The sequence below is a fragment of the Gadus chalcogrammus genome, chromosome 11, assembly GCF_026213295.1.
Source record: "Gadus chalcogrammus isolate NIFS_2021 chromosome 11, NIFS_Gcha_1.0, whole genome shotgun sequence".
NCBI lineage: Eukaryota > Metazoa > Chordata > Actinopteri > Gadiformes > Gadidae > Gadus > Gadus chalcogrammus.
Window position 1 is genome coordinate 26,560,963 of NC_079422.1, and position 11,389 is coordinate 26,572,351.

The 11,389-nt window shown below is 52.2% G+C and overlaps 1 protein-coding gene across 1 annotated transcript in view; it reads right to left on the bottom strand.

The window, feature by feature from the left end:
• Positions 1–205: 205 nt before the first annotated feature.
• Positions 206–11,389, bottom strand: part of myo1ha (myosin IHa) — a 22,668-nt gene continuing 11,484 nt past the window's right edge. The window contains exons 8-34 of the mRNA XM_056602861.1: positions 11,010–11,189; positions 10,602–10,700; positions 10,206–10,319; positions 10,039–10,110; positions 9,765–9,884; positions 9,614–9,681; positions 9,312–9,417; positions 8,287–8,367; positions 7,354–7,445; positions 6,820–6,914; positions 6,508–6,554; positions 6,184–6,264; positions 5,678–5,783; positions 5,068–5,185; positions 4,212–4,325; positions 3,276–3,352; positions 3,117–3,185; positions 2,943–3,027; positions 2,691–2,853; positions 2,493–2,576; positions 2,113–2,206; positions 1,975–2,030; positions 1,765–1,900; positions 1,591–1,661; positions 1,270–1,367; positions 1,080–1,179; positions 206–295 (exon numbers count right to left, since the gene is read on the bottom strand). Of these exons, the coding sequence (XP_056458836.1) occupies positions 269–295; positions 1,080–1,179; positions 1,270–1,367; positions 1,591–1,661; positions 1,765–1,900; positions 1,975–2,030; positions 2,113–2,206; positions 2,493–2,576; positions 2,691–2,853; positions 2,943–3,027; positions 3,117–3,185; positions 3,276–3,352; positions 4,212–4,325; positions 5,068–5,185; positions 5,678–5,783; positions 6,184–6,264; positions 6,508–6,554; positions 6,820–6,914; positions 7,354–7,445; positions 8,287–8,367; positions 9,312–9,417; positions 9,614–9,681; positions 9,765–9,884; positions 10,039–10,110; positions 10,206–10,319; positions 10,602–10,700; positions 11,010–11,189 (2,553 nt within the window). The 3' untranslated portion in view covers positions 206–268. The remainder of the gene's footprint in view (positions 296–1,079; positions 1,180–1,269; positions 1,368–1,590; positions 1,662–1,764; positions 1,901–1,974; positions 2,031–2,112; positions 2,207–2,492; positions 2,577–2,690; positions 2,854–2,942; positions 3,028–3,116; positions 3,186–3,275; positions 3,353–4,211; positions 4,326–5,067; positions 5,186–5,677; positions 5,784–6,183; positions 6,265–6,507; positions 6,555–6,819; positions 6,915–7,353; positions 7,446–8,286; positions 8,368–9,311; positions 9,418–9,613; positions 9,682–9,764; positions 9,885–10,038; positions 10,111–10,205; positions 10,320–10,601; positions 10,701–11,009; positions 11,190–11,389) is intronic.

Consider the following 11,389-nt stretch of genomic DNA (forward strand, 5'->3'; position numbering starts at 1 on the left):
AATGAAAACCATTAGTATGAAAACATTCACCATCGCTCAATGCAACAATACAATGGAGCCATCAAGCACACCCTTCCACCAGCCACCATATCGCAGTACATGAACCCAGGGATTGGGCTGTGCTGTAGATGCAGCACAGATGCATTGTGGGTAATGTAGGCAACACGGGTCGGTGGTCTGCAAACCAGCTGCTCCTCTCCTTCTCATCTCCCTCTCCTGATGAAATATGCAGAGGGTTTCCTGTGCTTCAGACCTGATCTTTCCCTGATCACCTTGTCCGCACTCTGGTGGAAACCTGCAAGGCAAACCGATTCCTTTGTTCCCTGGCTCGCAAACAGACTTTAAGAGGTATGGTATGGGTGCCACCCATTAAAACAGACTTTAAGAGGTGAGGTATGGGTGCCACCCATTTAAACAGACCTTAAGAGGTGAGGCATGGGTGCCACCCATTTAAACAGACCTTAAGAGGTGAGGTATGGGTGCCACCACATTTAACCAGACTTTAAGTGTTAAGGTATATGGGTACCACTCATTTAACCAGACTTTAAGTGTTAAGGTATATGGGTACCACTCATTTAACCAGACTTTAAGTGTTAAGGTATATGGGTGCCACCCATTTAACCAGACTTTAAGTGTTAAGGTATGGGTGCCACCACATTTAACCAGACTTTAAGTGTTAAGGTATGGGTGCCACCACATTTAACCAGACTTTAAGTGTTAAGGTATATGGGTACCACTCATTTAACCAGACTTTAAGTGTTAAGGTATGGGTGCCACCCATTTAACCAGACTTTAAGTGTTAAGGTATGGGTGCCACCACATTTAACCAGACTTTAAGTGTTAAGGTATATGGGTGCCACCCATTTAACCAGACTTTAAGTGTTAAGGTATATGGGTGCCACCCATTTAACCAGACTTTAAGTGTTAAGGTATATGGGTGCCACCCATTTAACCAGACTTTAAGTGTTAAGGTATGGGTGCCACCACATTTAACCAGACTTTAAGTGTTAAGGTATATGGGTGCCACCACATTTAACCAGACTTTAAGGGGTACGGTGTGGTGGTGGTGGGTGCCTCACCACCATCAGGTGTCCGTTCTTGTCCTTGTACACGAGGGGCTCCGGGCCCGTGGTGAAGTCCACGGCTCCCTGCTTCCCCGACTGGATTTCAATCGTGATGCTGAGTATCAAAGCGAACCGATTTAATAAAACATTAATGAGAGACACCCGGTAATGGCTGCAGGCGTCCTCTGAAATCCACCCCACTCACCTGCCCTTCACTACTTGGAAGGCATTTTGTTTGTTGGCCAGCATGCTGAGTTTGGTCAGGAACTCAAAGAGGTGGTCACACTGGAACACCAGATCCCCCTGAAACAGCGCAGCCGACACACTTAGAGGCCCTGGCTTCAGGATGAGTCACAAGCTAGCTCAGGGACCCAGGTCAAACATGAAATGAACCATGAAACAGAAGAGTTGATGGTTGAAAATGGATTTGATAATCTGTTCATAGATGCAGAACATGAATGCATCACTGTATTCATAAAACAAACGTGTCGTGTTGACATGGCTTCTAGAGGAGCTCCAGGAATACCTTCTGCTTGGCGTCTTCACAGGTGATGTGCAGCACGACGATGTCATCAGTGAGGTTGCTGACCGAGATTCCTGAAACGAAGCAGAGTGGAACCGTCACTCATGTATAACAGATACGAAATACTAAAATGATCTGAAACCGTCTGGCCACATCTCAGGGGGCGTGGAGCCGGACCTTTCAGAGACGTGTAGAGGACCCTCTGCTTGATCTTGGCCTCCTCCACCAGGTAGGCGGCGCTGGTGGTCAGCAGGATCTGCCGCGGCCGCGGCTTGAAGCCCTTCCTGTCGTACTTCACCACCGGCACGCTGTACTGGAGAGAGAACACAGCCAGCCCCTTAGCCCTCCCCCTCGGCCTCATCAGACGCACTCTGACAGACGTCCTACCTTTACACGCTCGTTACGAATCATCTGCAGGACTTTCGGGTTGATGTCGGCTTCACCTGAAACACAACGCGGTCTGCGATGAGTGGAGGTTTACCAAATGGCCGTTCACTGAACAGAGCTTCTTCTGGCGCTACCCACCGATCCTGGTGTCCAGGAACGACCGGGTGATGCTCTGCGGATAACTGTCCTTCTTGCCCTTGAAGATGGCACTGGTAACCACCTTCATCTGCAGCTGAGAACATAAAGGACGGATCATTGAACCCACTACGGGTTCACTCGTATCGTCGTCACCAATATAGTGATTGACGATATTGATAAGCCCTTTTATATTGAAGACACAGAACAGGACAAACAGTACAGCTCTAACTGCAACCTCGCTCCAGATAACTGAATGCTCTCCGTAACCCAGCCTGTCTGTGGCCCTGAGGGTTAGGGTTAGGGGGGGCAGCAGAGCAACACCCCCCCAGAGCAGGGGCAGGTGGCTCTCCTCTGACGCGGGAGGGGGGTTCGGTCTTCACCTGTCCTTTCTTCTGCTGGGAGATCCCTCTCACGTACTTCCTCACCATGAGCCGATAGTAGACTTTGCGCAGCAACTCCGAGGCCTAAACATGAGCAGATGTCAGAGGGGGGCCCCTGACTGGAGTGTACCCCACAGCGCGGGCCCCTGACTGGAGTGTACCCCACAGCGCGGTGCCTGAGCCGGCTCCAGGGCCTACCTCCTGGCACACCGACGGCGCGGTGAGCCAGGTAGTCTTATCCAGGACCGTTTTGGGCAGCTTGAGCTTGAGGCGGTTCAGGTAGCTCTGTCTCACGAAGGCCAGGTATTCGGAGTTGTCCGTGGACCTGGCCTCGCCTCTATTGATAAAACCGTTGATGAATCTGAGCGGGAAGAGGAGAGGGTTTGAGAACACCAGAGGGACAGTTGGACCGCCTCACCTGTGATTCCACTCGTTCTCACTCCTCCTTACTTCTTAATGACCTTCACCGCCCAATCTCGTCTCTCCTCGGCCTTCCTGGCCTGAGCTGCCTTCCAGGCCACGTCCATCTGGAAGGCTTTGGTCCGCAATACACAACATGCATTAGAAACACACCTCCTGTCCCCAACGTGTCAACCTGTGACCTACGGGGGTGGCAGCGTTTACCATTCTCCTTCCTCTTCTTCAGCTCTCCTTTGGCCTTGTAGCCTCGGTATTTGCCCTGGAGCTTCGTAGCTGCAACGCCACAGAGTCGCGTTAAAGACACCACAACACCTTTAATAATCACGACAACAACAACAACAACAACACACGTCTTTCTCTCACCTAGCTCATGCTTACACCTTTCGAAGGCGTCCTCCGTGGCGTACAGAGTCTTGGGATGACGGATGAAGATCTTGGTTCTGTAGAGAGGAGGGACAGCGACGTTATCCCCGTCTGAACCTTCCTTTAAACGTGAAGGTTAAAGGGCAGGCCATTCGTTTTACAAGCATCTTTTGGCATACGTGTTTGAAATTCTCTTTACACCCGACGGTAATCTATCAATCAAATGATCTGAAGTAAAGCTAAAACATCTGGTGTCTCTGGCTGCCTTTCAAATACATCGGACTGGTTTCTCTGAATGGCTTGCCCTAGCTTTAAGAGTCAAGTTGAGGTAAGGCTGAGGGGACCAGCTCTCTCACCGTCCCCTTAGCTTTAGGAGTCAGGTTAAGGTAAGGCTGAGGGGAGCAGCTCTCTCACCGTCCCCTTAGCTTTAGGAGTCAGGTTAAGGTAAGGCTGAGGGGAGCAGCTCTCTCACCGTCCCCTTAGCTTTAGGAGTCAGGTTAAGGTAAGGCTGAGGGGAGCAGCTCTCTCACCGTCCCCTTAGCTTTAGGAGTCAGGTTAAGGTAAGGCTGAGGGGAGCAGCTCTCTCACCGTCCCCTTAGCTTTAGGAGTCAGGTTAAGGTAAGGCTGAGGGGACCAGCTCTCTCACCGTCCCCCTAGCTTTAGGAGTCAGGTTAAGGTAAGGCTGAGGGGAGCAGCTCTCTCACCGTCCCCTTAGCTTTAGGAGTCAGGTTAAGGTAAGGCTGAGGGGAGCAGCTCTCTCACCGTCCCCTTAGCTTTAAGAGTCAGGTTAAGGTAAGGCTGAGGGGAGCAGCTCTCTCACCGTCCCCTTAGCTTTAGGAGTCAGGTTAAGGTTAGGCTGAGGGGAGCAGCTCTCTCACCGTCCCCTTAGCTTTAGGAGTCAGGTTAAGGTAAGGCTGAGGGGACCAGCTCTCTCACCGTCCCATCTTGTACTCGTAGGGCATGTAGCCCAGGTGTTGGACCAGCACCTGCACACCGTCCATGGGAAGCCCCAACCAGTGAGGCCAGGTGGCCGGACACAGGGCCTTGTACCTGGGGGGAGACGTCACAGCACACCGTGGGTACAGAGGACCCCCTGTCCCCTGTTGGGCGACGGTCGCCTCTAACACAACCCTGCCGTCGCTCGGGTCAAGCCCATTTGGTTTGTATTGCCCTTAATCCCAGTTGGCCTCAAAGGGCGTCACAGCCCCCCCCCCTTGACCCCCTGACCCTCAGCCCTCTGAACGGTGAAGGAGAACTCCCCGAACCCCGAGGAAGGAACCATGATGAGGCAGAAGAGGGGTCCCTCCTTCCAGGGTTAGGAGGGTCTATCCAGAGTACCCCCAGTGTGGGGCTTTATGTTTGGATGGGATTCACCTCTCCATGCTCTGACCCTCCCCTGGTGTTGTGCTTCTTTTGTGGGGAGACATGAGCCAAAAGCTGCATGATGAGGAGACCCGTCTTCCTCACTAAATTGTGAGTATTTGCACCCTTTTAATTTTCGTGCTTACATTGACTAATTGAACGCACATACATTATTTATGTTCATTTAATTTGTGTTCTCCTACCTTAGTTAGCGGTGCTGCTAACTAAGGGAGCGGTTGGTGGTTCATGTTAGCGCTCCCTTAGTTAGTGGTGCTGCTAACTAGGGGAGCGGTTGGTGGTTCATGTTAGCGCTCCCTTAGTTAGTGGTGCTGCTAACTAAGGTAGCGGTCGGCGGTTCATGTTAGCACTACCAACTTAGTTAGCGGTGCTGCTAACCACGGTAGCGGTCGGCGGTTCATGTTAGCGCTACCTCTGTAGGAAGACTTCGTAGCGCCGGCGGTAAGCGAAGCCGGCCCGCCGAACCCTCAGGTGCTCCATCAGACCCAGGTACTTCACCTGGTGGCGGACCAGCGCCTCGTCCAGCACGCCTGGGGGGGGGGGGGGGGGGGTGCGTGTGTGTGTGTGATGAAAATAAAGGAAACATTGATACATTAGTACCATGAGACATTGCTGCATTCGGGACTGTAGCCTAAGTCTGTCCATCCGGATCTGAGGGTCGTGGGTTTGAGTCGTAGCCTGACGAGTCAGACGGCCGTGATCTAGAGTCTGACGGCCGTCTGGGTAAACAGGGCGGTTCACTTTCCTTCGTTTCGAATATCTTTGGACCAAGTCTCTAAAGGTCTCAGCAGCATGTAGGAATACACTTACTGACCCTCTGAAGGCTTACCCCGGCCTTCAGCTCTGAGTTCTGTCCCAGGAGCTGAGTGGTCAGTGTGGTTAACCCCAGAGGCTCTGCTAAACCGAGCAGAACCCAGTAGAACCCAGTAGAACCCAGTAGAACCCAGTAGAACCCAGCAGAACCCAGTAGAACCCAGTAGAACCCAGTAGAACCCGGTGGACCGGATGTGTTTCCACGTTACCTGGCTTCTTGGACTCGTTGGATTTGAGGCAGCGGACGTACCAGGCGTCCTTAGCCAGGAGGCTCTCGGTCAGCTTCAGGAGGCTGCTCTTGAACTGGGTGGCCACCTGCACACTCATGCACACACACGTGCACACACGCAGGCGTGCGCACATGCACACACACATACACACACACGCACATACACGCACACGCACGCAAATGCAAGCAGGAGCAACCACACGCATTCATACACACATGTGCACACACACACACACACACGCACTTGCACTCAGACACACACACACACACACACACACGTGCACACACACACACACACACACACGTGCACAAACACATTCACACACACAAACCCACACTGAGGGTCATGATCCCTTACAGCCCACCTGTCAGATGCATGATGAGCCCTGAGTGACTGGGGGGGGGGGGGGGGTGTTTCAGTTACTGATTGTTGAATAATTGAGGTGTAAAGAGGAGGGCTGCAGCGCGGTACGCCGGAGGACCCACCGTCTCCGGCCTGCGGCGGCTGTCTGCGTCCGCGTTGCAGAACACCTCCCTGACGATGGTGTTCTTCGACTGGCCCATCAGCTGCCCCAAACACAAACAACAGCAGACATGAAACATCTACACGTGCGCGAGTGTTCCCCTCTCTCCTCGACGCGGCGACACCCTTAAGGAGAGCCAGCCGGGTCAGGTCTTCAGCGACTCCCTCTTGTATAATTCACTGAGTCGACGGCGGGGTGAATAATTCAGGGTGTCACTGAAAGGAATCCCCTGTCGAGGTGCATTCCTGAGCTTGCGTGGCGCGGCGGTAGGAGACAGCGGACTCACGTCCTTGATGTTCTTGTACAGCAGGTCGTTGTTCTTGTCCAGGAACCCTGGGAGCAGAGGTCAGAGCATATCTCATGTCAGTCCTGGTGCTGCGTGGTTGGACATACGTCTAATGAGACTGCAACCATAATGTAAACACTGTTTATACATACAGTATGTTTCTTTGTTTTTGCACCGTCATTTCTGATACTCATATTGTGTAGATAGACATTTGTATCTCTCCTACCCACAATGCAGTAGGTATCTCTCTCTGTATGTTGTTGTGACGGTCTCTCTCTCTCTCTGTATGTTGAGTGTGACGGTCTCTCTTACCCACGACGCAGTAGGTGACCTCCCCGGCGTAGTGCAGCAGGCGGAAGTCTCCCCGGTCGAGGGTCTTCCGGGTCGTGATGTCAGCCAGCCGGTGCCTGGGGGGCAGCAGGAGCAGACGGACTGCGTGAGAGGCTTGGGCCCCCTGGGTCTAGACCGCTGGGTCCAGACCCCTCGGTCCAGAGTCCCAGGTCCAGACCCGGGGGTTAGACCCCTGGGCCAGAGAGCCAGCAGGCCTGCAGAGGGCTGGCATCGACACCAGCATGGAGAGAACGCTGACAACACTCTGGCACAATGTTCTAAAAGCATATTTATTTTATTTTATTTGTATCATATTTTATTTTATTTGATATCTTGTGTGTTTGTGTTTATTTTAGTGATAACCTTTGTGTTTGTGTTTTGTATCTTGTTTGATTTGCCCTTTCCTCCGTGCTGTTGTACACTCTCATTAACATGGTGTCTGTTCTAGAAAGAACCTATGTTATGGAAGTCTGGTGGATCTTCAGACATGATGCTCCCTGGTGGAGCTCCACTCACGTGACGAAGTGGGGGTGGTCTCCCATCTTCTCCTCCAGTCTCTCCAGGAAGGTCAGGTCTGTGGCGTCGCCCGGTCGGAGGCACTCCTCGTCCTGAACACAACGTACCATCGACCGTACCATCACCCGTACCATCGACCATACCATCAGCCGTACCATCGACCGTACCATCAGCCATACCATCGACCATACCATCAGCCGTACCATCAGCCGTACCATCGACCGTACCATCACACGTACCATCGACCATACCATCAGCCGTACCGTCAGCCGTACCGTCAGCCGTACCATCAGCCGTACCGTCAGCCGTACCGTCAGCCGTACCGTCAGCCGTACCGTCATCCGTACCGTCAACCGTACCATCAACCGTACCATCAGCCGTACCATCAACCGTACCATCAGCCGTACCGTCGACCGTACCATCAGCCGTACCGTCAGCCGTACCATCAGCCGTACCGTCGACCGTACCATCAGCCGTACCATCAGCCGTACCATCGACCGTACCATCACACGTACCATCGACCATACCATCAGCCGTACCGTCAGCCGTACCGTCAGCCGTACCATCAGCCGTACCGTCAGCCGTACCGTCAGCCGTACCGTCAGCCGTACCGTCATCCGTACCGTCAACCGTACCATCAACCGTACCATCAGCCGTACCATCAACCGTACCATCAGCCGTACCGTCGACCGTACCATCAGCCGTACCGTCAGCCGTACCATCAGCCGTACCGTCGACCGTACCATCAGCCGTACCATCAGCCGTACCATCGGCCGTACCATCGGCCGTACCATCGGCCGTACCATCGGCCGTACCATCGACCATACCCTCAGCCGTACCATCACCTGTCCTCTAGAGCACCACTGTGTGCACTGGTGTATACATGGTGTCCAGGTGCTTTACCACACATCCCCCGGTCCTCCCAGTCCTCACCAGTATGGAGATGATGCCTCGGTGTCTCTCCTCCACCAGGTCACAAATGATCTTGTTGTTGAAGAACTGGACGGCCTCCCACTGGACACAGACATGGAGTCAGACCAGTACAGACACATGGAGTCAGACCAGTACAGAGACATGGAGTCAGACCAGTACAGAGACATGGAGTCAGACCAGTATCAGACCAGTACAGAGACATGGAGTCGGACCAGTATCAGACCAGTACAGAGACATGGAGTCGGACCAGTATCAGACCAGTACAGAGACATGGAGTCAGACCAGTACAGAGACATGGAGTCAGACCAGTATCAGACCAGTACAGAGACATGGAGTCAGACCAGTATCAGACCAGTACAGAGACATGGAGTCAGACCAGTATCAGACCAGTACAGACACATGGAGTCAGCCCAGTATCAGACCAGTACAGAGACATGGAGTCAGACCAGTATCAGACCAGTACAGAGACATGGAGTCAGACCAGTATCAGACCAGTACAGACACATGGAGTCAGCCCAGTATCAGACCAGTACAGAGACATGGAGTCAGACCAGTATCAGACCAGTACAGAGACATGGAGTCAGACCAGTATCAGACCAGTACAGAGACATGGAGTCAGCCCAGTATCAGACCAGTACAGACACTTGGAGTCAGACCAGTATCAGACCAGTACAGAGACATGGAGTCAGACCAGTATCAAACCAGTACAGAGACATGGAGTCAGACCAGTATCAGACCAGTACAGAGACATGGAGTCAGCCCAGTATCAGACCAGTACAGAGACATGGAGTCAGCCCAGTATCAGACCAGTACAGAGACATGGAGTCAGCCCAGTATCAGACCAGTACAGAGACATGGAGTCAGCCCAGTATCAGACCAGTACAGAGACATGGAGTCAGCCCAGTATCAGACCAGTACAGACACTTGGAGAGAGTACTTGGTATTGTGGACCATGAATACTTGATATTGGATTTAGATTTGGATCTGGATTTAGATGTGGACTTAGATCTGGAGGCCAGGTTCACCTCGATGCCCTCGGCCTCGTACTCCTCCTGCTCAGACTTGAGTGTGAGTTGGATGAAGAGCTGCTGCAGCTTCTCGTTGCAGTAGTTTATACAGAACTGTTCGAAACTGAGAGGAGAGCAGAGTCACAGCAGACCGGCCTCTCCACCAATCACAGCACCTCCTCTCAGAAAGCTCACAAAAGATAAGAATCAAGTAATCCCACACAACACAAGCTTCTAGTGTGCGTGGAAGTGGAATGATTCAAGAATTAAAATAAATATATGACTTAAATATATTACTAACTAATAAATAAAGGACCTACCTATTTACATAGAACACCTCAAACCCATATATGTCCAGTAATCCTATAACCATCTTCATTGTGTCGTCCTGTCAGAGAAAATACAAACAAAGACAAACTCGTATTATAACCGAAACGTACTCAGTTCAAACGTGTCCTTCCTCCTCCTCACCTTGTTCTCCATGGACTCGTTGATCTGCCGGACCAACCAGGTGAAGGTGCGACCGTACATGGCCTTGGCCAGGGCGTCCCTCACGTAGATAGCGTGGTCGATGGTAAACGGGCTTAGAACCTTCACCGGGATAGCAGAACACGGATCTTAACGCGTGTAAAATGTTACAGTTTGATCTTTATTTCAATTTGATTCTCTGGGAGGGAAGGCTGCATGCTAATCGTACCGATTTGGTTTTAACTCCTTATCCCTCCTAATCATTGCTCATGATTACCTGATCCTGTTGGGCTCTGATCTTCCGATAGGTGAGACCCTCCTGCAGGGTCTGTGCGTTCACCCCCAGCAGCTGCAGGGCGAGAAAGGTTTGGTTCACGAAGGAGAGTTCCTGCAGCCTCACAGCGATGGTACCAGACAGATGGACCTGGAGGTCCGAGGGCTTACCGTGGAGACCCAGCGCAGCTCAGTGTTGTTGTCCAGGCTGGCGTTCCCTCGGCTGTCCGGGTCAAACTCCACGTTCCCTAGGTGAAGGACGCTCGCGACCACTCCAAACAAGTCCTGGAACATCACGAGGAACACCTTAACATCTCAAAGGGTTCACGAGGAACCGTCTGGCTCAAGGGGGAGCTATGATGGATTATGTGGTGAGTTGTGCTTCTGTGTGTGCAGTCATTACTGTCTGGAGTTAGTTGAATAACACAAAAGATACTTCGGTAGTGTGAAGGAAGTAGGATGTGTTTTATGTGATTTACAGGTACAGGTGCACATAGGTATAGATATATATAGAACATAACATGGGAGTGTTAGATAGGGTTCTTCGTCGACGGTAAATAAACCTACCGTCCGGTCACTCTGGCTGACCTCCATGACCTTCAGGGCATCCTTCACCGTCTTCCAGTCATTCTTGTCGTTGATGGAGGACATAATGGCACATTCACCCTTTCACAGAACGAACACCAAGACATGGTACACATTATGGTCAATAAATGGACTGCATTTATAAAGCGCTTTTGTAACCTATGATGGCCAAAACCTGCAAGACAGCAGCCAGCTGCCCGCGAGCAGTTAGGGTGAGGTGCCTTGCTCAGGGACGCCTCAACACTCTGGGAGGAGCCAGGGATCGAACGAGCAACCTGCTACCACTACTCTATTACTATATATACTACTACTCTTCACACCTGATGGACATGAGGGCCCCTGAATCACTGGGACCTGAGTGAAACAAACCAAACGTCCGGTAACACTTACTTGCGTGAGATAGTTGTAGTACAGGCAGTCTCTCTCAAGACCAAGTTGGTGCAGAAGGTCTTCCTCCCCGCCCTCCACCAGCTGGTAGAAGATGTGGAAGTTCCTCTCTCCGTGGTTCTGATGCACCACCCGGGACTTCTCCAGCAGGTAGTTGAGGATGTGTCCGCCCAGCGCCTCTCCCTGTGATTGGAGCACAACTCAGCAGCTGACCAATCAGGAGCTGCACTGCTGGGGAGGGGCGAGGCTGACTTTAGAAAGGCCTTTGATCAACGATACCTACTGCAACTGTCCTCTCTCCCCTCTCTCTTTACAGGGGGGGAGCACCTCAACAAGAAGGTTCTCCTGCCCCCCCCTCTCTGTACAGGGGGGGCCCTCCTCAA